This window comes from Aotus nancymaae, unplaced genomic scaffold (assembly GCF_030222135.1).
Source record: "Aotus nancymaae isolate 86718 unplaced genomic scaffold, 86718_ANA_hifiasm-v0.15.2.pri h1tg000141l, whole genome shotgun sequence".
NCBI lineage: Eukaryota > Metazoa > Chordata > Mammalia > Primates > Aotidae > Aotus > Aotus nancymaae.
This window is the reverse complement of record NW_026988556.1, coordinates 442,652-468,677: the sequence shown is the minus strand read 5'-3', so window position 1 is coordinate 468,677 and position 26,026 is coordinate 442,652. Positions and strand designations below refer to the sequence as shown.

The 26,026-nt window shown below is 45.2% G+C and overlaps 1 protein-coding gene and 1 pseudogene across 1 annotated transcript in view; one reads left to right on the top strand and one right to left on the bottom strand.

Moving 5' to 3' along the window:
• The window catches only part of LOC135272880 (GTP-binding protein 4-like), a 691,440-nt pseudogene that overhangs the window by 534,819 nt on the left and 130,595 nt on the right, over positions 1 to 26,026 (top strand).
• LOC105734494 (rho guanine nucleotide exchange factor 11-like) overlaps positions 1 to 26,026 on the bottom strand; it is a 45,609-nt gene that overhangs the window by 18,331 nt on the left and 1,252 nt on the right. The window contains 14 exon segments of the mRNA XM_064371589.1: positions 385 to 396; positions 399 to 413; positions 1,191 to 1,287; positions 1,912 to 2,056; positions 3,199 to 3,222; positions 4,114 to 4,236; positions 4,416 to 4,512; positions 5,788 to 5,830; positions 7,326 to 7,424; positions 8,539 to 8,640; positions 11,931 to 12,020; positions 13,175 to 13,353; positions 14,205 to 14,262; positions 15,086 to 15,135. Of these exon segments, the coding sequence (XP_064227659.1) occupies positions 385 to 396; positions 399 to 413; positions 1,191 to 1,287; positions 1,912 to 2,056; positions 3,199 to 3,222; positions 4,114 to 4,236; positions 4,416 to 4,512; positions 5,788 to 5,830; positions 7,326 to 7,424; positions 8,539 to 8,640; positions 11,931 to 12,020; positions 13,175 to 13,353; positions 14,205 to 14,262; positions 15,086 to 15,135 (1,134 nt within the window).

Below are 26,026 nucleotides of genomic sequence, written 5' to 3'. Positions count from 1 at the left end.
AACTCTGGATTTTTGAACGCTTATCCATGGAGATGTGACTGAATAATAGAGAAAAGGCCTCGGGCTGTGAAAAAAACTGCCAGAGGAACCAGAAGTCTAGCCTTGACCAGAACTACCAGAAGGAGCTGTCCCTGCAGAAGAAGGGGCCCTGCCCCCTGAAACTCTGGGTTAGGAGACAAGGTCTGGTACCTGGCATGAGGGTGGTGCCCTCCCCAACCCCCCACAGGGTTTGCAGCACACAGCAGCTTTAGCAACAAAGAGCAATGCATAAGAGAAATGGAGAGGAGAAAGAAAGGGAGGGAAGAGGAACAGAAAAGACAGGATTTGGGAGATGGAAACTCAATGCTAATGCAAAGACAAACCCAAAGAAAATGGTCCTTTTACCTTCCACAGGGACAAGGGAATATGAAATGCTAAAAGAAAAACCAAAACAGAAGTAAACCATTAAAAGTCACATCAATGTTTTAAGAATCAAAATACAAGTTACATCAAGCCAGAAAATGAAAAGGTAGTGGCAAAAATCAAGGCCGATCTCGAAGAATCCCTTTCCCTCTCCTGCAATGCAGCAGTTTCAGAAAGGGCAGCTGGCCCACCCCACTGCCCTTCACAGATTCCCACTGATGCTGGGGGGTTTAAGGTAATGACTGGGAGGGGCCAACAACAATTTCCAGACAAGTTTCTCCGTGCTGGGAAGAGATCAATGGCAGGATCACTTGAGTTTTAGGTTATTGATGGCATTAGAGGAAACTCTGGGTCCCAAACTTGCCCCCAAACTGACTAGTTCTACTAATAGTGACTCAACCATCCCCCGCCTGCATCTGTACTCCTGCAGTCCTGTGTGCTGGGAAATATGATAGGCCCTTGGATGAAGGTGAAGGGGGCATTTACTGTCCACAGGGCGATCCTTGCCAGGGGGAGATGTTTCTCACATGGCTGTTTGCTAACTACAACTGTTCTGGGTTCCTAGACTAAGACCCAGGGACCGGCACAGCTTCCTTGGCTTGGAAACATCTACCTGAACCCCAGAGATCCTGCACTGGATTTGGCAAGGGGAGAAAGTGGCTGTGGTCTCAGTTTGAGCCTGTGGCTCCCAGAAACACTGGAAGGCCCTCTGCCAACATACCAGTATATAAAAGGGCTGAGGTCCCTGCCCAAGGAATGCCCAAGGCTGTTGCTCCCCAAATACTCACTGCTTTGAGAAGAGCTTTTGGGCTTCCCAATGTATTTGAGGATGGGCTTTCTCTTCTTGTCCTCCAAGGCATCCTTTTCTTTCTTGGAATTGCTGCTCTGCTGAGACAGGAGACATTGGGGTTTGGAGGAGGTCCCGATACCCAGGTGTGGCTGCTAATCAGTTCTGTCACTGTCCCCCAAGGCTAGCCCTCAGCAAATAACTGGAGAGTTCACTCTTGCTGGTACCCTAAGAGTACATTCACCTCTGGCCTGGGTTTGGAAGGGACTGAGAGCTGCTCTAGTCTGGGGGTTCTCACTGACTCCACATCCAGGTGGAGGGATACAGCCAGAGATCTGCAAGATGGTTTTCCTGATCTACCTCAGCACAGCTCACTGCAGCAAGAGGAGGTATTTTCTAGGACAGCTGTCTTACCTTCTTCTTTTTTTTTTTTTTGCTTTTGAGACAGAGTCTCACTCTGTTGCCCAGGCTGGAGTGCAGTGGTGTGCCCTTGGCTCACTGCAACTTCCATCTCCCCAAGCAATACTTGTGCCTCAGCTTCCCAAGTAGGTGGGCTTACAGGCATGCACCACCACGCTGGGCTAATTTTTATATTTTAGTAGAGATAGGGTTTCACCATGTCACCCAGGCTGGTCTCAAACTCCTGAGCTCAGGCAATCCGCCAGCCTTGGCCTCCCAAAGTGCTAGGATTACAGGCATGAGCCACTGTGCCCAGCCCTCACCTTCTTGGTCTTAGGGAAGCAGGGTAGCCACTTGTCCTTGGCAGGAGCAGACTGGGCCTTTTCAGCTGTGTTAGAAGGTCGTGCCTCTCGAAGATGGATCCCAGCATGGCTCATGTAGGTATTGAGGGCGAAGTCCATGGGGGCGCTGCAAAAGAGGAACACTGTCTTAAGTCAGAGAGCTCAAGTTATCTTCCCTGTGTGTTTCACCACCACCCAGTGGAGTGGGGAAGGGGTAGTTATAGGTCAAACTATTCAAAGGGAAGTCTAGAATAATGAAATGGGAGAGCAGGCAGAAGCTGGCTAAAAGTCTGGGCTGGCAAGACTCCCAGGAGAAGTCTTAATTCTTTCCCTAAGCAGAACTGTTCCCCATGAGCAGATGATGGTCAGTGGAAGAACATGCCAATTCCCTAAAATGTAAGTAAATAATTTCCTGGCTGGTCAAGTCATAGGCAGACCTGGAGGACTGGCTGAGGTCAGCAGCTGATACTCTCAGGCATATGTGCAGGGGTGGGGAGGCCAGGGCAAAGGAGAAATGTCAAGCAGCCTCTGCCAAGGTATACTGCCATCACCATCCTCCCATCCCCAGGACAGAGAAAAAGAGACAGAAAAGGAGCTGGCAAGTGGCTTCCAATTGCCACAGATGAAAATGTCCAGAGCTCTGTGTTTAAAAATGCATTTGTACCCACAATTTCCTGGATGGATGATGATCCACCCTGTGCATTCAATGCAGCAAGGCTTCGGCTCTGGCTGTTTTTCCCTCTTCAACAGACTCCTAACCCCATTTTCTCTCCCCTATTAGTTTGTCTGCTCAGGGAGTGCAAACTCACTTTAACCTTGGCTAATGAGAAACAATGAGATGAATATATAGCTTGCAAAACAAAATTCTAATATGTGCCAAGAAAGGAACTGTGCTGCACCCCAGCTCCCCTCTGCAGATGCCACTAACAGGCTGACTTCATGATTACCGTTACCACTTTAGGTGATTTAAGGGAAAAAAGTGGCTCATCTGGGTAGAGAAGCTGCAGCCAGGTATGGGACTGTGAGGAGCGATGGCAGCTTGGTGTCTTCCCAATGAGGAGCAGGCCCACATGCCCAGGCAGCGATCCCTGAACACTCTGGCATGGGCCTCATGATCTCCCCTGAGAGCTAGACTTGCAGGAACCATGGTCTCGCGTGGTTGTACAACACTAGGGACTGCCCTGTGATTGGCAGAAATGGAAAGCACAGTAGCTCAATCCCACTCCTTCCACCTTGAAAGCTGCAGACGCATGTCATAGACTTGCTTACCTCCTGTCTTCCTCATACTCGGACCTGGAATGAAAGAAAGAACAGATGACTCAGGCTGCAAAGACACAGGCTGGTCACCTGGTCAGACACTAGGAGGAGGGTAAGATTGCACCCAGATGAAAGGAGGGTTAGTGGGGGCAAAGTGCCCAAGTGTTTGGTACACAGGAGGAACTCCACGGTATTTGCCGAGTTGAAATATCAGCCTTAGCAGAGACAGCATACATGTCATCCTCTTTGCTATTTTGACTCTGTCCTTGAAGTGCCCGACTGTGCCCATGGATCTGGCTTGTATGGAATGGCTTAACCAAGGCCACATAACTACTTAGTGAGAAGCAGTATTAGGCAAAAACTTGCTTCTAAGCTTGAAGTGTCCCCACAAAGTCTGCGATACTGGAGCTTGCATCACAGGAGCCTATGATGCTTTAGAAAATGGGGCCAGGAATGCATAACAAAAGCAGCTGTGCCAGAAGCGCCTAGTTCAGGTTTCTGACGTGGATGAGTAAAAGATGGTTCAATTTCTGCTAAGCCAGTTCTAGCTGCCTCCTGAAGGAACTGTATCCACTGGGCACACACAGCACTGGCCTCACTCACTGTGACAGGTAAGATCTTAGAGGCAGGAAGGGAGAGAGGTCAGGAAGAGGGCCAGCAGGGGAAGCAGAAAGCTCATCACATTCGTGGGGCCCGTGGTCTGTCATAACCACCAAATGACTATCAGGAGCTCTGAGCTCTGCCACACCCTTGACACCTGCAGCCCTCAGCCTGACCAATGCAGCAGGAGGGCATGACTCGCCGTCTTCCAGGGGCAGGAGAATCAGGCAAGAAGTGGAAGAAGGTGAGAGACTGAAAGAACAGATCCACAAAATATGTCAACCTGCTTGGCACATTCAGTGGGGAGGGAGGAAGCTGAAGACTCACAAAATATCTCCAAGGGCAGCCAGCTGCTTCTCGGCCACTTGGCGCTCTCGGAGAGGGTCGCCATCCAGGTCCAGCAGGTCGTTTTCACCATACAGGCTGCGCAGGCCCAGAGTGCGCTTCGTTCTAAGCCAGAGAAACACAGGGAAAGAAAGAACTATACACAAATGCTCAATAGATGGACACCCAGAAAGAGTGAGGCAAACACACATAACAAGAGACACATGCAGGCCCCAGAGGGAAGGAGCAAGGGCCAAGTGGTGGAGGTGAGAGGAGAGTGGTGGGAGGGCAGCTCCTGGGCCAACCTGTAGTCATGGATCTGCTCCTGGATCTCAGGCACAGCTGCCTCTTGAGCTTCACAGAGAACGCCGTGGGTGTCCTTGCTGTTCCGCAGGCACAAGTCTGTAGTGGGAGACCAGAGAAGGCACAGTGGGTGGGGTGCTGGGGGTGGGGGGAGGTCACTTCTGCTGAGCAGCTCAAGGCATTTCAGCTCCCTGTGACACTGGGAGGAAGGGCTGGCTTTCTGCCCTGTTAGCCTAAAGGAAAAGGAGGCCTGGACCTCTCAGATCATTCCTGAATTCAGGACTGGAATCCTGATATACAAAGTCCACGGCAAGGACAAAAATATTTTCTGGATGTTCTGTGCTCCATTGAGAGAAGTATTAAAGCCCCTCTCATCAGATGTGTCTAAGTGTCATTCTGACATCCAAGTGCAGACCTCTGAGAGGGTTGCTCCCCTCTACTGCCCCAGAAGCAACTCACAAGGCTAAAAAAGGTGAGCACTTCACATTCCATGAAACCTGAGCTCCCCAGTATTAACCGAAAGATGTCTCTCCTCTAGTTCCTGCATCCATCCCCACCCAGGCCAGGCTAAGTTCCTGGGAGCTGCGCTTCACTCTCACTCTGCATTTGAGCAAGCTCTGTTCACCCTCTGCCTGGGTCCATAAGCTCTCCTCCCTGTCACATGTGCCCACAAATCATCTCTTTCTAAATGCAGCTTCCAATTCCTGTCCTCTAAAAAGCTGCTAGTGATTAGCTTCTCAGGCTGACATCACCTTAGACTGCCTCTGCTTAATTCTTCTTCTCATGATCAGAAGGAAAAGGGAGCCCGGCACCATCTAGCCTGCTGGGTCCTCACTCTGGACTAGCTGCTGTCAGTTCCTTAACTTTTGTAAGTTAAGGAACAAAAATAACTCCCCCCACAAAATAAAACCAACAAGAAAAACCATGCTAGAGATTCCAGCTCTGCAGGAGGATGGAGTGAGGCCCTAGTTTCTCTATTTTTTGTTCCCCAAGGGATTCTTGATAATCAACCTGGCTTAGGAATCCCTGATCAAGTCTGATTTCCTCTTTGTACAGATAAGCCAGCGGAGGCCCAGAGAGGTCATGTGGAAGGGTGGCAGACATGAACCTAGGTCTCCTAACTCCAAGTCCACTGTCTTCCCATGACAAGCTCCCCACAGCAGAGTGAGCGCCTAGGCAGGGTCTGTCCCATTTGCACCTGTCCGTTAGCTACAGTGCAGTGCTCTGGAGCAACTGTCCTATGGGTCCTTTCCCCTATTAGAGGACGGTTGCCCAAGGATAGCGACTATGTCCCTTCTGTCCACTGGAGCCTCCTGAGAGCTCAGGAGAAGAAAGGCACCAAGCAGAGACTAACCAACCAATGAGCCAACTTACCAATTAAAGCCTGTAACGTCTCAGGGATCTTCACTCTCAGAGGCTAAAAAACAGAAGCGTGGAGCAGAATGGTCAGGTCTGCACACTCCAGAGAGATGAGCAGTGTGCGGGGTGAGGAGGGCTTGGCCACATGCCTTTTTGTCTACATTCGCCCACCATCCTTCTCATTACTCTCCAACTGCACACCTGAATTCTAGGCTAGGGTTTTTGGGAAACAGAGTCTGAGGCTACAGAGCGAGCTGGGACTATATTCTGAGAGCGGCACACGCAGCTTTTTCCACTCTTATTTCCAGGTCATTAGAGTACATGGAATGGCATGTTGTCCAAAAAGCGGACCTGTGCTGACTTAGCAGCAAGGGAAAAGCCTTCATTAGGCTATACGGTGAACTTTTCCTCCCCCCGACTCCCAAGGGAAAGCTAGCCTTGTGTCACCCAGCCTTGCAGTTAGTATGGTGTCTGGCTTTTGCTACACAAGTCCTTGAAACCTGGGTACTGGAGCGGCTCCGAACACCCAACAGAGAACAACCAGCAGCTCTAACCTCCCTACTCAAGACCCATTTAAGGGGGCAAATATAAAACTCTTTTTTTTTTTGAGACAGAGTCTCACTCTTTTGCCCAGGCTGGAGTACAGTGGTACAATCTCAGCTCACTGCAATCTCCACTTCCCAGGTTCAAGAGATTCTCCTGCCTCAGCCTCCTGAGTAGCTGGGACTACAGGCACTTGCCACCATGCCCAGCTAATTCTTTTGTATTTTTAGTAGAGATGGGGTTTTACCATGTTAGCCAGGAGGGTCTCGATCTTCTGATCTTGTGATCCACCCACCTCGGCCTCCCAAAGTGCTGGGATTACAGGCGTGAGCCACCGTGCTGGGCCAAAACTCTTAAGAAAAACCAATTTTCCCCAACCTCATTAACCCTACAAGCTTACTGCCAGAAGAATAAAGTCACCTTGGAATTAGTTTAGTTGATCAGGTTAGAAAGTCTGGGATGGCAGTTGCCCTCTGCAGGCAGAAGTGCTCTTGCCCGTGGGATCCCTGACACACCCCTGGGAACTCTGCACCAGTGCACAAGGTGCTGCCTATGCCAGACACTCAGAGGCCTCCCACCTCTGACTCCTGCCTTCGGGTAGTAATAGCAAGTCGGACTGAGCTTCAGAAGCCAGGATTCTCCTCTTGCCTCACTGATCTAGATCATCTGATGTCTCTAGACCTCTGTTTCTTCAGCCCAGAAATGGGCAAGGCAGGGACGGCTGGGGGGAACCAGGGTGCTGAATCAGGGGAGGGTAAAGAGAATCTGGTACAATCTCTTCCTCCAAACATTCCAGAGAGACACAACGTGTATTCTATGTGGAAAACGAGGTACAGCGAGATTTTTTGAGAGTGGCACTAGAACAGAATCCAGGGATACTAATCCCTCGGCCTAGATTCCTCTTTAAGAACATGTCTCCATTTGGTCTGAATGTTTTGCTTAATTTTCCTCTGCCTCCGGGTAGTTCAAAGAATATAATAAAATTGTAATCCAATCTATGACTGCCTCACCGCATTTTTCTCCAGGAAAATACTCCAGATGTCTTTCCCCAAGCTTCGGGACTCCTTGGGGCTTGTCTGCTGATAAACTTCTGCACACAGGTAAAAAAGCTAGGAGGAGAGATAACTGGGTTAGAGCAGTGGTTTTCCCCAGCAGGAATTTGGCCCTCTAGGGAACATTTGGCCGCATCTGGAGACATTTTTAGTTGTCACAACTACTGGGCGAGTATGGTGCTACTGGCATCTAGTGGGTACAGCCCGGCGACACAGCTCTATTTCCCCAAAGCCGCAGGACAGTCTACCACAACAAAGAATTCTCCAGCTCAAAACAGTGCTGAGGTTGAGAAAGCTGGGGTCAGACCATTTCGAAACCTGTGGTAAAATAATCCCCACCCCCTTCCCACGGGCACATCTTCAACACTGATCACGCCTCAACTCCGCATCCTCTCCACACGTGTATTTCACTTGCGTCTTGTGCTTGTTTACGTCTTGTTTCCTAAGGGGTCATGTTTTACTTCTCTCTGTGGTGTGCCCTGTCTTATTCAGGAATGCTTCCGAGTCACCAGCACTTGGACTTGCACACAGGTGTTCAGTGAATACCCGTGGATGGCTGTTCATTCTGGCTTCTGATGGTATCCCCAGAAAGACTAAACAGCAGCCCATGCCCCAGGTGAGAAGTTTATTCTGAAGGCTACAGCCCCAACCCCTCTCCTCCATTTCCCTTTCCTTTCTAAGCAGCTGAGCAGAAGGAAGAAACTGGGAAGGCTGCTGGCTCTGAGCACTGTCCCCAGGCACTTTGGTCTCCATGCGCTCACATTCCCTCTTGTCATCATCTTAGCACGGAAGACCTTTCAGCCTTGCCATCTGCCAGTTTTCTCGCAGGGCTATTGTCTCAACTCCCTAGTCATTCTCTATCTACCTTCATTTAAAATACTCTAGGAACAACTTCTCCAAGACAACGTTCTGAACTGATCAAGAAGGAGTTTTCCTGGCCTTGCCCTCTTACTCCCCTCTAGGCAACTGATGTAGTGAGTTAGCTGTGTCATACAGTGAAAAGTTCCTTCTGCATAGGTTACATCTTCTTGGCTATTTTGTCTCTGTCCTTGAAGAGCCCGGCTGTGCCCATGGATCTGACTTGTAACAGCTAGGGAGCAGAAACAGAGGCTAGAGGTTCTCTCTGTTCAGCACAGCAGGCACTCAATCAAGACGGATGCTTCTGACTTACCAGTGGACTGGGGTCCGCCTCAGAGAAGACGTAACGTAGAAAAACCCCCAGGTGAGCTGGCCGAGACTTCAGTTTCTCCAGATCCTGGAATATGATGTTGCTCTGAAAGGCAGAAGGATGAGTGTGATGGGAGGCAGGGCACAGCAGCACAGCTGGTTCCAGCTTAGCTCCCATGTGATTCCCCCTTCCTGGGTTCATAAGAGAACAGCTCCCTGCCCCAAGTTCCCTTCACAGCTGGTGCTAGTCAAACTGCTTCTAGTCAAGAGCATCTTGTGTGACACACACAAAAAATGATAAAAGGAGAAAACTAGGAAACCGTTACCTCGTTGTTGACAACCCACAGTTTGAAAATACCACCTATATAACTCCTGACACCAATGTTTTCCAGTGTGTGAAGTAGAACTCAAGATGATTTTAAGTGAGATGATTTTTGTTGAGGGTCAAAATGATCTTAGGTGATGTGGACATGGCATTAAACAACATTGGCTCATATTGTAAGAAAGTTAGTTTCTTTTCAGTTCTCATTCCACCCTTTTAATTAACCCAGAAAAAACTTCGGCCTGGTGCCTGCATAGCTTTAATACCTTTAACCAAGGCAGAATTGGCCTCAAGCTTCATTAAAGCCTTTGACAAGCAATAGAATTGAGCTAGAGTTTATCTTTCAGCTTGTTTGAAATTTTGTCTCTATTTTTTTTTTTAGTAATTTTTTACATCATGTAGTTTTAAATTGAGGACACAAAGGAGTAAATATAAAATAAAAAGTCTTCCATCCACTTCATCCTCAAGCCAGCTAATTCCCCTCCTCAGCGGGAATAACCATCAGATTCTAAACATTCATTCAGAGCGGTCTTAAGAAAGAGGCTCCTTTTCCTCTTTTTAATATAAATGGCAGCTTTCTTCTACACTGTTCTATATATTTCTAGGTAGAATTTAACAAACTTGGTTCTAAACTTATATTTAGTGTTACATTTTCTCTGCATTTATAGTGTGTGATGTTGGTTTTCATTTAAGGTAATGACAAATTCCCTTAAGATGAGTTTAAGTTTAAAGAACTGAGTTGGCTTAAAGAAAAATATTAAGTAATCTTATACTTAGGTATAAGATTGAATATAATATATATACTATATATGTAATATAATATTATAATATAATGTATATATAGGTAGAATGTTGAATATTTAGATGTCTAATAACATCTGAACATTGTTAGATGCTAATGTTGTTAGACACCATTGACAGTGTCTGAAAAACAACAGGACAATTCTCTGGCTCTCAAGTCAGTCCACTCCATTGCCAGACAGCCCAGCTTCTTTGCAAGCTGTGTGCATTGAGTCAAAACCCGTCTTCCTGAAGTGTCTCCTGGATCTAGCTCTGTCCCTGAGAGTAGGGCCTTTCAAATCAGGTTTTGCAGAACCTTAAGGCTCCATGGAAGTGCCCTTGAGGGCAGGGGGTTGCTGATCAGTAAAGGTCCTAGGAAAGCTGAGGTTTTTTTTTCTTTCTTTTTTTTTTTAGACGGAGTTTCGCTCTTGTTACCTAGGCTGGAGTGCAATGGCACGATCTAGGCTCACCGCAACCTCCGCCTCCTGGGTTCAGGCAATTCTCCTGCCTCAGCCTCCTGAGTAGCCCGCCTTTACTTTCTTAAGAGCATCCTTTGACACCCAAAAGTTTTAAATTTTGATGAAATCCAACTAATCTTTTTTTTTTTTTTTTTTGGTTAGCTTTTGGTGTTCATCTAAGAAACCACTGCCCAATCCAAAGTCATGAAGATTTACTGCTATCGAAAATTTTTTCTAGGAGTTTTATAGTTTTTAAAAATACTTTTGGCTTTTATATTCAAGTCTTTGTCCATTTTGAGTTAAATTTTGTTTACCATGTGAGGTAAGGGTCCAAGTTCATTAACTGTATGTGGATATCCATTTGTCCCTGCCTCATTTGTTCAAAAGACTATTTTTTCTCCATTGAATTGTCTTGGCACCTGTGTTGAAAATCAGTTGACCACAGATGTATGGGTTAATTTCCAGAATCTGAATTCTATTCCATTGATCTATAGGTCTGTCCTTGAACCAGTACCATACTGGCTTGATTACCCTGACATTTGCCAATATATAAATATCAGCACTTATAATATAGTATATATTCATTCATCCATCCATATCCTATGGAATCACTAACTCATTAAAGGAGAGGTTCACTTCTTGTTTATCTTTGTAACCATTCCAACGCCCACCCCTGACGTTACTCCCACCTACTGCCCCAACACGCACTCAGTACCTAGCATACAGCAAGAACTCAGTGCTTGTCAAATAAATACATGTATTTTTACATGTTTGTGTCTTTGACCTATGCTGTCTTTTCACTAGCATTCCCTCCCCCATCTCTTTTGCCTACTCAAGTACTGCTCTTCAAGGCCCAGCTGAAATATTATCCACTCTGCAAAGCCCTTCCCCATATTTCCCATTATTACTTAATTGTGCTCTCCTTTGTTCTCTTATTGTAAGCTCTTTGTTCCTCCCACTCTCCCTCCTGCTGTAATTTAAATTTCCTCCATTAGATTTTAAACATGTTGAGGGGAAGAACCAGAATCTTTTTCATTTCTATATAGCCTAGAAAATAAAACAATTTTTTTTTTTTTTTTTGAGACGGAGTCTCACTCTGTTGTCAGGGTGGAGTGCAGTGGTGCAACCTCAGCTCCCTAAAACCTTCACCTCCTGGGTTCAAATGATTCTCCTGCCTCAGCCTCCCGAGTAGCTGGGCCTACAGGCACGCACCACCACGACCGGCTAATTTTTGTATTTTTAGTAGATACGGGGTTTCACCATGTTGGCAAGGGTGGTCTTGATCTCTTGATCTTGTGATTCACCCACCTCAGCCTCCTAAAGTGCTGGATTACAGGTGTGAGCCACCACGCCTGGCCAACCATGTTCTGTATATGGCGGCACTTACATGTATGGCTGTAACAGGAATCTGGTTATTCTACTCCAGCAAATTAATCTACTTACTGTTCTCTGTGCACATCACTTCTAGGCCTGAAAACTCTCTTTATCCTTCATCCAAGTGCTCCCCACCTCTATCAGGCTGGCCCAGGACGCACCTGCCCCTTCCTTTCTTCTCTCTTTCCCTTCCTTTCCTTGGAAATGTCCCAGATAAACTCCTTTGACCTTTTTCTTTTGGTCTACATATTCACTATCCTATTACACATGGAGAATCCTATTTATTCTACTGGTGAAGTTCCGCTTTACTAAATTCTACCGGCCAATGGTCATTCTTTAGTGGTCCGGAAGTTTCATTTTTTGCGGTTTTACTGCGATGGGATATTGCCTGTAAATGAAGTTGTGCACGCTGGCAGGCTGCTCTGAGAAAGTATTATTTCACTCAGGCAATGGCCAGTCTACCGTTGGCAGTGGCCTTACCTGTAATTCTTTTTCTTCCTGCCTCAGCACATTTCTGAGGATCTGGGTGGCATGTTTTTGATCTTCGGGACCCTAGAGATGGAAAATATGGCAGTATAAGAGTTAGGGATGAACTCAATAGCTTAACTCTCTTCTATCTGCTGATTCTTGGGCAAGGAAAGCTACGAGAGTAGAGCCTGAATCATAAGTATGTTTTATTCAGTACCTTGCTGGAATGCAGGAAACACACATCTTATTTTGAGTTTATTCCTGAACTTCTAGAAACCTTGGCTGTCATCACCTTTGGCATCAAGTTGCTCCCTAAAGTCTCCCAAGACTTGTGGGTTTAGTCTTCATTCCAACTGAAAAATCCTGTTCCCTCTACCTGTCTGCATCTTGTCCTCTTTCAACTCTTCACATAGGCGTTCCTTCCTTGCTTCTAGAGCTCCCTTTCTACTTGTTTGTTTTGTTTCTTCTTTGAGATGGGGTCTCCCTCTGTCACCCAGGCTAGAGTGCAGTGGCACAATCATGGCTCACTGCAACCTCTGCCTTCTGGCTCAAACAACCCTCTTACCTCAGCCTCCTGAGTACCTGGGACCACAGGTGCGTGCCACCATGCCTGGCTAATTTTTTGTGCTTTTGGTAGACACAGGGTTTTGCCATGTTGCCCAGGTTGGTCTCAAACTCCTGAGCCCAAGTGATCCTCCCACCTCGGCCTCCCAAAGTGCTGGGATTACAGGCGTGAGCCACTGCACTGGCCTCTACTTGTTTTTGTCCTTTTCTGATCCCTCCCTCTACTGAGTGGGCTCTGTATTTTGCACCTTGAAGCAGGCTTTTCTCTAGGAACCCTTTCCCCTGCACCTTGACTTTATACCATACCCTGGTTAACACTGGCTGGCAACGGTCTTGAACAGATGCATTCTGTCCCTGCCGGAAGTGTGCACTCTCTCTCCGATGAGGAGTACTTTTGGAGAGCGCCCTTAGAGCCTTCCACACATTTAGGGAACACCCAATGTTGCTGTGTGATAAAACCACATATGCATTTCCATGGAAGGAGGACACTGAGGCAGGGAACAACTGTTACTGTGCAGCCCTGGTTTTTGTTGAACTCTTTCAGTCGTCTTCCATATGTCTTTTGACTTGCTCTGCTTACCACAACCCCAATGGATTTAACCTGCTTTCCTCCCCAGTGCGGAGCTCTTCAACAGGATATTAGGGTGAGGAAAGAGAACCGGAAGGATCATTACCTGCAGAGGTCTGGGTCCTGTGATGCATTGTGGAGGTGGTAGAGGTGGAGGAGGTGGTAGTGGGGGGATCGCTGGGGTGATTCGGGGAGCTCCTGCTGGGAATGGGTCCTGCTGAAGTCCAGGGATGCCCACGGATGAAGGTGAAGAGCCCAGGAGGGTGAGTTTGACAGAGGCATCAGCTAGAGGGAGACAGAGACTTGCTCCAGGAGTGCTGTTCTGGACAGACAGTCCAGGTACAGTGGTAGGGGGGTCGAGGGGACTGTTCTCCCTTGTCCTGTCATTAAGCTTATAATTCTGTAGATTAAGTTCTCCTCACTTTTAATGCCCCATCCATTCTTTAATCCCTGCCTTGATGCCCTGCATGGACCCAAGTACCACTTCCTGCCCTTCCTTCACGCACAGACCTCAACTAGAACTCCACTCATAAATATCTGGGAACACACCCCACGGGCCGCCTCAGCAGCCCCTTGTTTCCCCCTTTATCTCACTAAAGTGCGTAGCCAGTGTCACACTCTGGGCATATTGCCCACATGGCACAGACCAGGCACTCAGATTCCAGCCCTCTGCCCTCCCCAAACTTCCCACATTCTTAAATTCTTTCTTCAACATTTGTTGCTTCTATTTGAATATTTATGCAGACTCAAATTGTTGAGCCTTCCTGGCTACAAACAGATTATGGTTGCTTTTCCCTGCCAACTAGAAAACAAATGAGTATGAATGTCCATGAATGGGAGAGGGAATTGGAAGGTATTTGAGGGAGACCTGGTCTCAGTCGGATGTGGTCTAAACAGGAGTGGCAAAGATGGGTGTGGGTAAACATAAGACGTCTCATGACAGCCTAGTAGTGTCTCCACTTGAAATAATAGGGAATTGTGGCCATTTAAGTGGATCACTCCATGTTAAGATTAAAGACGTGAGTTCAGCTGCCTCACACATCTAAAAGGAAACCTCCTGGGATGGCAGGCCTGCCCTTTCCTCCCTCCCAGCCCATCTGCTCCCCTACGTTAGCTGTCACCTCTCTCCAACTCACATTTGATCAGCTTTACCACTTCCAGGTGTGAGCTATTGGTCACCATGGTGCCATTGACCTGTTGGAGGGACAAACAATTTTGAGTAATGGTGATGAACAGCTAGGGCATCCTTCTGTAAGTTCAAAACACCACGTCTTCAGGAAGCCATTTTCCAGTGCTCTTTAGCCTCCTCTGGTCACTTGTTTACTCAAGTCACACTATGAATGTGTTCTGTTCATATCTGCTATTTGTTCTGTCTCTCCAGTGAGCCTGTAAGTTTTCAGGGATAAGACCTGTGTCTTCATTCCTTAATTTGTTCATTCATTCACTTAGTTTTGGTATACGCTTTTCCGACCATTTGTCTCACACACATGTGACTGTCCACTGCCCCAGTGTGCTTCCTCCTCACAGAGGACTAAGCAGTCTCTGCATCTCGATTTCCTCAATGGTTCCCCACTATGCTGCCCAGGCTGGTTCTGAACACCATTCTGTTGAAGAAAGGCCTGAACAACCAGGGCAGGTTATAGTAGTTCAGCATGGGCAAGGACCCCAGGTTGGCATTATATGGAGGAAAGAATATCAACCTGAGAATCAAAGTCTTGGGTCCTTCCACGAGTTACTACCAAAATAAGTTGATCTTATTTTGGTCAGTTATGAAATGAGAATAAAACTTGTTCTCAAAGCTTGGTTGCTTCAGAGTCAAGAAGGGCCACAGCTATCTTCCTCCTTGCTCTCTCTCTCACACTATACCACCGTGCTCCCTCGCATGGACCACCCCTAACTCAGTGGCTGCCTGGCAGTTGGTATCAAGATTGAAGTGTGCAGGATGGGGCAAGGCCAGGGGTGCCCTGCACATCTGCCTCCACAGCTGGGAGTGGGAGTGCATGTTGGGGTCACTCACTTTGATGATCCGGTCGCCCTCCTTCATGCCGGCCTTCATGGCTGCACCTCCTGTAAGGAGAAGGCCTGGTCAGCAGAGCCCAACAACCTCTCCCAGAGGCCACTGAAGCTACACCAAGGTCCCTGTCAGATCACCTCTTCTCTGAAATTTCCTCCTATTTCTCTGTGTTAAGTACCTCCAATGCTGGGTGCACTTCCTATTCCACTTTAGAGACACAACTACTTTTATGCTAGAGTGAACTATGTAAGGTCCCATCTCCTGCTCTTCCTTCCACCTAGATAAGGTGCTAGACTTCTGACAGCAGGCCAAGGCAGGAGGCAGGCAGGGCCAGGCTCTGGGAAGAGCACGTGTGCTTCATTCTAATGTATCTGGATATGTTCCAAGGTCAAATCGAGTTATTTTTTATTATCCAGGGGGAAAAATGAGTTTCCTGTATGTAACAGAATGGTTAAAATAATTATTAAGGGAAATATGGAGAAAAGGCTTAAAACAAGACTTTCCTAAGTCCTGAGAGGTTTTGTAAAATATTCTGGGGGTTCACATCATTAAAAATAATAACTTTTCTTTTTAAAAAAGCCTTTCTAAAGCCATTTACAGTTTTTCCCTTTTTTTTTCTTTTTTTTTTTTTTTTAACAGACAGAGTCTTGCCCTATAGCCCAAGCTGGAGTGCGGAAGCATGATCTCAGCTCACTGCAGACTTAGTCTTCTCAAGCGATCCTCCCAACTCAACCTCCCAAGTAGCTATGGGACTACAGGTGTGTGCCACCATGCCCGGTTAATTAATTAAATTTTTTTTTTTTTTTTGTAGCGATGAGGTCTCACTATGTTGCCCAGGCTGGTCTTGAACTCCTGTGCTCAAGTGATCCTCCTGCCTTGGCTTCCCAAAATGCTGGAATTGTAGGCGTGAGCCTCCATACTCAGCCCAGTTTCTCCCTTTAAAATAAACCAAATTAAGAGCTTCTGATGGTGACTGACTGAGGTGCTCAAAATATCATGCTCTTCACCTTTTCAACTTGTCATCTGACTGGAGGCTACAGTGGTTTTGATCACAATATGGTTTGTTTGTTTTTTTGAGATACTGTCTCCTCGCTCTGTCACCAAGGCTGGAGTGCAGTGGTGTGAGTTTGGCTCACACACCCCTGACCTCTTGGGTTCAAGCGATCCTCTCACCTTGGCCTCTGAAGTAGCTGGGACTACAGGCATGTGCCACCACACCTGACTAATTTTTGTATTTTTTGTAGAGACAAATATTTTCACCGTATTACCCAGGCTGGTCTTGGATTTCTGAGCTCAAGCAATCATCCCGTCTCGGCCTCCCAAAGTCCTGGGATTACAGGCGTGTGTCACCATGCCCAGACTCACAAGATAGTTTTAAATGACTTATAGTCCTAGTTTAATTTACATCCAGGAAGCGCAAAAAGCATTAAAGCCAAAACAAGTTAATGAGAAGCATAAAAACTACATATTGTACATTTGTCCCAGCGTGATCATTAAATCTGTAAGTTGCATTCCTCTGATCAAAACAAAACTCCCACAAAGCCCATCTAAATGTTTCTACTCTGAAAAGAAAAATACAGTGATGACTGCATTCCGATTTGGCTTTTCAATACTGGGACTCAAGACTACCCTCATCTAAAGTGTGCTATTTATGGAAGAACACTTGCAAATAGCTTGAAATTCCTGCTTAGACATTCATTTAGAAACTAATGTTGAAGAGAACAGAGCTGTCTTGCCTGAATGTATGAAACATGTGAGGTGACTTCTAATAACTTAGTGATTAAAAAAAAGCAACTAAACTCTTCAGAGTAAAGGAACTTCAGCAAGCATGAGAATCACTGCAAGAATTTTTAAAAGTGTGTTTCATGGACCTCTTGCCAGAAAGCAATTCAGTGCCTCCAAGGTCAGCCCCAAGAAAAAGGATTAGGGTTAGGGCCTGCCTCAACCTACCAAAGTGCTGGGAGTAATGATATTTAATACACACATATACCTGCATAGCAAAAGTTTGAACATGAAATAAGAGCTAATTAAAATACAATATGATAACCTGAAGTGACTTTGTCTTGTTTTTACTTTGGGTATATTTTTATATCACATGGAAATGACTTTTAATTGTAAAAATTAGCTACCCTTGGGTGACCTAAAAAATGAATACCTGTCTAAAGATACAACAATCAATGTTCCCCCCTGTCTTTTTTTTTGTTTGTTTTGAGATGTGTTGCCAGGCTGGAGTGCAGTGAGGCAATCTTGCCTCACTGCAACCTCCACCTCCCAAGTTCAAACCATTCTCCTGCCTCAGCCTCCTGAGTAGCTGAGACTACAGGTGCCTGCCACCATGCCTACTACTTTTTGTATTTTTAGTAGAGATGGCGTTTCACCATGTTGGCCAGGATGGTCTCAATCTCCTGATCTCATGATCCACCCACATCAGCCTCCCAAAGTGCTGGGATTACAGGCATGAGCCACTGATCCCAGCCCTTTGTCTTCTTCTTTTTTTGTTCTGAGATGGAGTCTCACTCTGTCGTCCAGGCTGGAGTGTGTAGTGACGTGATCTCAGTTCACTGCAACTTCTGCCTCCCTGGTTCAGGCTATTCTCCCACCTCAGCTTCCCGAGTAGCTGGGATTACAAGTGCCTGCCACCATGATTGGCTAGTTTTTGTATTTTTAGTAAAGATTGGGTTTCACCATGTTGGCCAGGCTGGTCTCGAACTCCTGACCTCAGGTGATCCACCCGCCTTGGCCTCCCAAAGTGCTGGGATCACAGGCAAGAGCCACCTTGCCCGGCCTCCCCTTTCAATATGTCTTACCAAATTATCACTTTAATCTTCACCTTTTATTCTTTTGCTCTCCTTATTATCCTAATTATCAATATATATACTATTGAATGATAATTTTAGTTGCTTTGCTTGAGGAAGAATCTTTGATTACAGATCTGTGAACTGCTGTTGGGCTTTTGTTTGGTTGACTGGATAGAGTAAGCTGAAAGCAATAGATGATCACTCAGGGCTGAGGATATGTGAATCAAGGTCAGAGGAGTGGTGGTGAGCTATCAAAGAGATAGCTCTGGAAGCGTTGTTCAAGGCAGAATTATTGGAGTGAAGGGCTCAGCAGAGGCTCTTCACTCTGTTTCTGTTTCTATGAGATCTTCTGTAAAATACTCATGACTAGTAAATTTGTTGTGGAATTGGTCTGTCTTGAGATGTATTAAAGAAGTCCCGAGTCCTTGGGTGTAGGGTATAGCAGAAACTTCCTTTGGAGGGCCACACCATTGGGATTCCATGGGGGAATGTTTGTGGCAAGAATTTCAGTAGCATAATGAGCAGGAACTGGCCCTCCTATAGAGTCTTTCCTCTCTCATTAAGAAGAGTGCTCCTCCTTTCTTCTGTGAGCAGGTCAAATGGGTTTGATTATCAAGGGCCAAGCTCCGGGTAGGGGGAAGAGTAATGGGTAAGGTTGAGGCACTGTTGCTTTGCCTAGCCTTGTTAAAAGAAGCCCAATTTTGTTTTGCAGGCAACTCTCAGCCCCAGGCGAGAAATCAGGATTAAAGTAATTACAGTATCCTACTTCTCTTTGCCAGTGATTGGTTTGGGGAACTAGGCATATGAAGTGATTCTGGCCTGTAAGATACAATGGGAAATGTTTGCTGGGTGACTTCCAATTTTCTTCCCTAATAAGAGAGGTTTGTACTACCAGAAGACTCTTTCCCACCAGTCTTCTTCCTTCCTGCTTGGATTACTATGGTGTGAGGATGTCATGCCTGGAGCTTTGGCAGTCATTTTGCTACCCTGAGATGAAGGCCAATGCAATCGAAGGGAGGCTAAACAACTTTGGAGCTACCTAGCTCTAGACATTTTGTCAGGTGAGACGAATAAATACATTTGTGGTTAAGCCACTGTTAATCAGGTTTTCTGTTATGCGCAACTTATATAGAACCTGAGTGCTCCCCAGCCTTTGGTCATAGGCTAGATGAAGTTACATGCTTCAGTGTCCTCAACTTGTGGGCAGAGTTGAAGTTTCCAAGTTGCAGCCCAAGGCAGCTGCAGAATTGAGGTAGTGCTCTGGGGTCATGAAGGGTTTGCTTTTGTTGCTAGGCAGCACGCTGGGGTCTGGTCCCTACATAGCTTCCTCTCTCTCTCTGTCAGCATTCTTTATCTGTCTCCATACTCCCTCCCTCCATCTTCCAGGAATTTCTTCCTTCCATCTTCCGGTAGCTTCTAGCCTAGAGGAGCCCTCTGAGGTAGGTCATGCTCCAGTTAGAGTTGGGTGTGTTCCACTTTTGTGGGATCCTTTCAACTTGGACAGGCCACCCCCCCTCCCCAGAGCTCGTGGGCATAGATGCAGTGCATCACAAGCAATCGCCTCAGGTCACCTCTGATGAATATTCCACCTGTGGGGTGATCTGACCCCTTCCTTTCAACCAACATCATCTTCTATGCCATGCCCCACACATTAACCTCCAGTGCCATTTGTGTGTCTTCTTTTGAGAAATATCTGTTCATATCTTTTGCCCATTTTAAATTAGATTACTAGATTTTTTTCCATGGAGTTATTTGTGCTCCTTATTTAGTCTGTTTATTAATCCTTTGTCAGATGAATAGTTTACAAATATTTTTCCTCATTCTTTGGGTCGTTTTTCACTTCGTTTATTTTTCCTTTGCAGTAGTGACTACAGCATTTTGTCTTTCTTAAACTTGTATTTTAGGTTCAGGGGTATATGTGCAGGTTTGTTAATACAGGCAAACTCACGACATGGGGGTTTGGTGTACAAATTATTTCATCACCCAGGTGTTAAGAATAGTACTTGATAGTTATTTTTCCTGATTCTCTCCGTCCTCCTACCCTTCGCCCTCAAGGAGGCCCCATTGTCTGTTATTCCCCTCTTTGTGCCCATGGGTTCTCTTTTCTTTTTTCTTTTTTGGGACAGAGTCTGTTGCCCAGGCTGGAGTGCAGTGGCACCACCTCAGCTCACTGCAACCTCCACCTCCCAGATTCAAGCAATTGTCCTGCCTCAGCCTCCTAAGTAGATGGGATTACAGGTGTGCATCGCCATGCCCAGCTAATTTTTGTATTTTTGATAGAGACAGGGTTTCATAATGTTGGCCAGACTGGTCTTGAACTTCTGACCTCAAGTGACCCACTCATGTTGGCCTCCCAAAGTGCTGGGATTACATGTGTGAGCCACTGCACCCCACCCCATTGGTTCTCATTATATAGCTCCCACATATAAGTGAGAACATATGGTATTTGGTTTTCTGTTCCTGCATTAGTTTACTAAGGATAATGGCCTCCAGCTCTTGCATATCCATGTTCCTGCAAAGGACATGATTTTATGGCTTTTTAATGGCTGCATAGTATTCCATAGTATATATGCACCACATTTTCTTTGTCCAGCCTACTACTGATGGGCATTTAGATTGATTCCATGTATCTGCTATTGTGAATAGTATTGCAATAAACATTCATGTGCATGTGTCTTTATGGTGGAATGATTTATATTCCTCTAGGTATATGCCCAGTAATGGGGTTGCTGGGTCAAATGGTAGTTCTGATTTTAGTTCTTTGAGGAATTGCCACACTGCTTTCCACAATGGTTGAACTAACTTACACTCCCAACAGCAGTGATAAGTCAGTATTCCCTTTTCTCTTCAACCTTGCCAGCATCTGTTGTTTGACTTTTTAGTAATAGCCATTCTGACTGGTGTGAGATGATATCTCATTGTGGTTTGAATTTGCGTTTCTCTAATGATGAGTGATACTGAACTTTTTTTATATGCTTGTTGGCTGCATGTATGTCTTCTTTTGAAAAGTGTGTGTTCATGTCCTTTGACCACGTTTTAATGGGGTTGTTTTTTTCTTGTAAACTTGTTTAGGTTCCTTATAGACTGTGGATATTAGACCTTGGTCAGATGTATAGTTTGCAGAAATTCCCTTCATTCCATAGGTTGTCTGTTTACTCTGCTGATAGTTTCTTTTGCCATGCAGAAGCTCTTTAGTTTCATTAGATCCCATTTGTCAATTTTTGCTTTTGTTGCAATTGCTTTTGATGTATTCATCATGAAATATTTGCCAGTTCCTATGTCCAGGATGGTATTTCCTAGATTATCTTACAGGGTTTTTATAGTTTTAGTTTTTACATTTAAGTGTTTCATCCATATTGTGTTGATTTTTATATATGGTGTAAGGAAGGGGGAAGGTCCAGTTTCACTCTTCTGCATACGGCTAGCAAGTTATTGCAACACCATTTATTAAATAGAAAGTCCTTTCTCCATTGCTTGTTTTTGTCAGCTTTTTCGGAGATCAGATGGTTGTAGGTGTATAGCCTTATTTCTGGGCCTCCATGCTGTTCCATTGGTCTGTGTTTTTCTACCAGTACCACACTGTTTGGTTTACTGTAACCCTGTAGTAGTTTGAAGTCAGGTAATGTAATGCCTCCAGCTTTGTTCTTTTTGTTTAGGACTGTCTTTGCTATTAGGGCTCATTTTTGGTTCCATATGAATTTTAAAGTAGCTTTTCCTCATTTTGTGAAGGGTGTCATTGGTAGTTTAATAGGAATGGTATTGAATCTATAAGTTGCTTTGGGCAGTATGGCCATTTTAATAATATTTATTCTTCCTATCTGTGAGCATGGAGTATTTTTCTATTTGTTTGTGCTATCTCTGATTTCTTTGAGCAGTGTTTTATACCTGTCATTGTAGAGACCTTTTACATCCCTGGTTAGCTGTATTCATAAGTATTTTACTGTATTGGCTGTAGCATTTTCTTAGCAAACAAGTCATTTAACCTTTCCATGTCTCAGCTTCCACACTGATAGATGATTATATATACATTTGATTGCTACTGTGGAAACCAGATGAAGTGAAAATGCCCAGGTCTCAATTGGGCATTGATGCTTCTCTTGCATTGACCTCCTGCTCAAGTTATGCAGTTTATATGAGGGTTTAAGGAATTTGGCTCAGGGCGGAGTGACTTTCTTTTAGTGTTTTCAGTAACAACCTAAAAACACCAAGTGCTTGGGATTGGTCAAGGCCCTAGCTGGCTACAAACCTGCAGAGGAAGTCATGTAGCTGGCTGGGTCACAGAGGGGTTAGGTACTTTGTGTTTTTCAGTCAGAACAGACAAAACAGCGGGAAAAACTGAGGGACCCCACAACATGAGATGATGTATGTTAACGTTCGTTAATATTTACTAGGGGCCAGCACTTTAGGTAGAGAGTTCAATGACAGACTTCTTATTTTTCTCACCCATTTTACAGATGAAGAGCTGAAGGATAGAGAGGTGAGATAATGGCCCAGCGTCACACAGCTGGTAAATTGTAGAGCTGGGATCTGAATCTAGGTATCTGTCATCAGAAGCCCTGCTCTAAACAATAAGCCAAGTATTGCATTTAACATACTCCTTAGCATATAGGAAGTGCTAGAGAAAGATTATCTTTGACTATAATTTTTTATGAATGCACATTAAGTCTGTAGTACCATTAGATGGATTCGTTTAAAATTCCTTAAAGTGCCCCAAAGATGGTAGAATAAGATAATGCAATCTAGCAGATGTAAAGACACTTAACAGTGTTAAAAATTGGTTTTAGTTTATAAGATAACTTGTATAGGCATATCTTGAAGATATTGTAGGTTTGAACCCAGGCCACTGCAATAAAATGCATGTGACAATAAAGCAAGTTACTCAAGGTTTTTCATTTCCCTGGGTGTTAGGCTGGGCGTGGTGGCTCATGTCTGTAATCCCAGCACTTCGGGAGGCCAAGGTGGGCAGATCACCTGAGGTCAGGAGTTTGAGACACGCCTGGCCAACATAGTGAAACCCTGTCCCTACTAAAGATACAAAAATTAGCCAGGCACGGTGGCACATGCCTGTAATCCCAGCTGCTCGGGAGGCTGAGGCAGGAGAATCTCTTGAACCCGAGAGGTCGAAGTTGAAGTGAGCAGAGTTGGTGCCACTGCACTCCAGCCTGGGTGACACAGTGAGACTTCATCTCAAAAAAAAAAGTTACTTTTTACTATATATACTGTAGTCAGTTAAGTATGCAACAGTGTTATGTTTAAAAAACCCAACATAAACAAATACTTTTTTTTTTTTAGTATAAGTATGTTCCATGCAATATTTGGGATATATTTATACTAAAAAAGGTATTTGTTTATCTAAGATTTAAATTTATTTGTGTCTTCTGTGTTTTTATTCACTAAATCTGTTTGCCCTTGCTTGGGAGGCTGTTCTGTCTTCGCTGAATGAACAGGCTCCTTTCCTTCAGCTTCTCATTAGGTTTGATCAATGAGAGACATCAGCTGGAGAAAAGGGGACAGGAAGAGAAGGAGGTAGAGGTTTATTCTTCTCTGGTCTGCTGCAGATTTGCTGTGTTCCTCCTCACTGGTCACAGCTCTGGGGTCAGGTAGCCGCTCCCTCCCTTGCCCTTTCAGGCCTATGATTGGTACCAGTTCCCTGCCCTTGCTGACCCTAGGATACTGAACTATCCCTTTTCGGTTTCCCCAAACTCAGTCCACACCTTTGTAGATGAGATTCCTTATTAAACTCTTGTCAAATTGTCCAGTCTGTGGGTTTGCCTGCTTCCTGTTGTACCTCAACTGATAAAGGCATGCAATGTTCCCCATCTGATGTGGTCTGGATTTGTGTTCCCAGCCAAATCTCATGTTGTAATGTAATCCCTAGTGCTGAAAGTGGACCATGGTGGGAGGTGATTGGATCATGGGGAATGGTTTAGCACCATCCCCTTGATGCTGTCTTGTGACAGAGTTCTCACAAGGTCTAGTTGTTTAAAAGTGTGTAGCACCCTGCCCCCTTGGCCCCCCTCCTGCCATGTAAGACATCCACTCTCGCTTTGCTTTCTGCTGTGAGTACAAGCTCCCTGAGGCTTCCTGAGAAGCAGATGACACCATGCTTCCTGTACAGCCTGTGGAACTGTGAGCGAATTAAACCTCTTTTCTTTATAAACTATGCAGTCTCAGGTATTTGTTTATAGCACTGTGAGAATGAACTAATACAATGTGTAAAGAAGATACTGTTAATATAGCTATTTTGCAGATGAAAATAATGAGGGTCAGAAAAAGGTTTAGTAGGTTGCCCCAGGCTTTGCTCCTACTAAATGGTGAGAGTAGGTAACAAACCTAAATCTGTCCATTCCAAAACTCAGTTCACAACTATGCTATGCTTTATTAATGAGCTCAAGGAGGCTGGAACTGCTAGACAGGTCACTGTTTATGCTTTTCTACCGGCATGCGGAGGCACAGACAGATGCTGTAAGACAGACTATATCATGGCCCCAGTCCAGGTTTTTTTTTTTTTTCTTTTTTTTTGAGACAGGGTCTTGCTCTTGCACCCAGGCTGGGGTACCGTGGCACAGTCATAGCTCACTTCAGCCTTGACCTCCTAGGCTCAGGTGATCTCCCACCTCAGTCTCCCAAGTAGCTGTGACTACACGCATGTGCCACCGTGCTCAGCTAATATTTTGATTTTTAGTATAGACAAGGTCTCAGACTCCTGGTCTCAAATGATCCTTTCTCCTTGGACTCCCAAAGTGCTGATATTACAGGCACAAGCCACCACCTGGGCTTTTCTTTACTCCTTCTTGTACTTGGAGCCTACTTCCCTACCTCTTGACTTGCTTTGGCTAATAGAATGAGGCAGAAGTGATGGGTGCCATCCATAAGGCTTGGTGGCCCCAGCAAGACTTATAAGATCCAAGGAAGAATGGATGAGTGGAATACAGTGGGGAGTGATAACCAGGGCTTCAGGTAGGAAACTGGGGGTCTAGGTAACTGGATTGAGACAGAGGAGTATAACAATTGCTTATTGGCTAGTACCACTCAATATTCAAGGCTATGAACAAGCGTATTTTGTAAAAACAAAAACCAAAAACCACAAACAAATGAACAAACCAAAAAAACTGAACGTGGGAAGCTCATCTTAGTTTAATCTAATTTCTATAAAATTTTTACTTTTCTGGTTTGTAAGAGAGGAAGTAACAGTAACTCAAAGGAAGTCCCTATTACTGGGACTTAAATGTTTAAAAATGTTAAGTAATTTTATGGGTTTATCATTTTGCTGGGTAGGCTTTGAGAGCATTGTCTTAAATGACAGCAGGACAGTTTTAAAAATCATTTCCTGAATCTAAGGGTCTTGCATCTACTTTGAAGGTAGTGAAAACTCTTCTGGAGAGTTATGGGTCAACAGCTCTTTCTAGGGAAGCTTTAATACCATCTGTACCAGAGACAAGGGGATAGGCTATCCTCTTTGCAGGTTTTCATATGCCTACCTTGACCACTGTATTAGTCGGGGTTCCCTAGAGGGACAGAAGTGATAGGATATATATACGTGCAAAGGGGAGTTTGTCACGTATTAACTTACACAATCACAAAGTCCCACAATAGGCTGTTTGCAAGCTGAGGAGAAAGGCAGCCAGTCCGAGACCCAAAAGTGAAGAACCTGGAGTCTGATGTCCGAGGGCAGGAAGCGTCCAGCACAGGAGAAAGCTGTAGGTTGGGAGGCTAGGCCAGTCTTTCCTTTTTATGTTTTTCTGCCTGCTTTATATTCTCTGGCAGCTAATTAGGTTGTGCCCATCAGATTAAGGGTGGATTTGTCTTCCCCAGCCCACTGATTCAAATGTCAATCTCCTTTGGTAACACCCTCACAGACACACCCGGGATCAATACTTTGTATCCTTCAATCCAATTAAGTTGACACTATTAACTGTCACACCCACCGTGTAGGGCAGTGACTGTGTCATATTCATCCCTTTATTTCAAGCATCTGATGCAGTCCCTGACATAGTTAGTGGTTGTATAAATGTTTATGGAATTGAAGTGAATTTTACTCTTTTGTATTTGAGAGGCAAATATTCAAACAGACAATGGGTAGACTATATATACAGTTACCTGCACTAACCAATACAGGAAGCCAAGTAACAACTGCTATAGCACT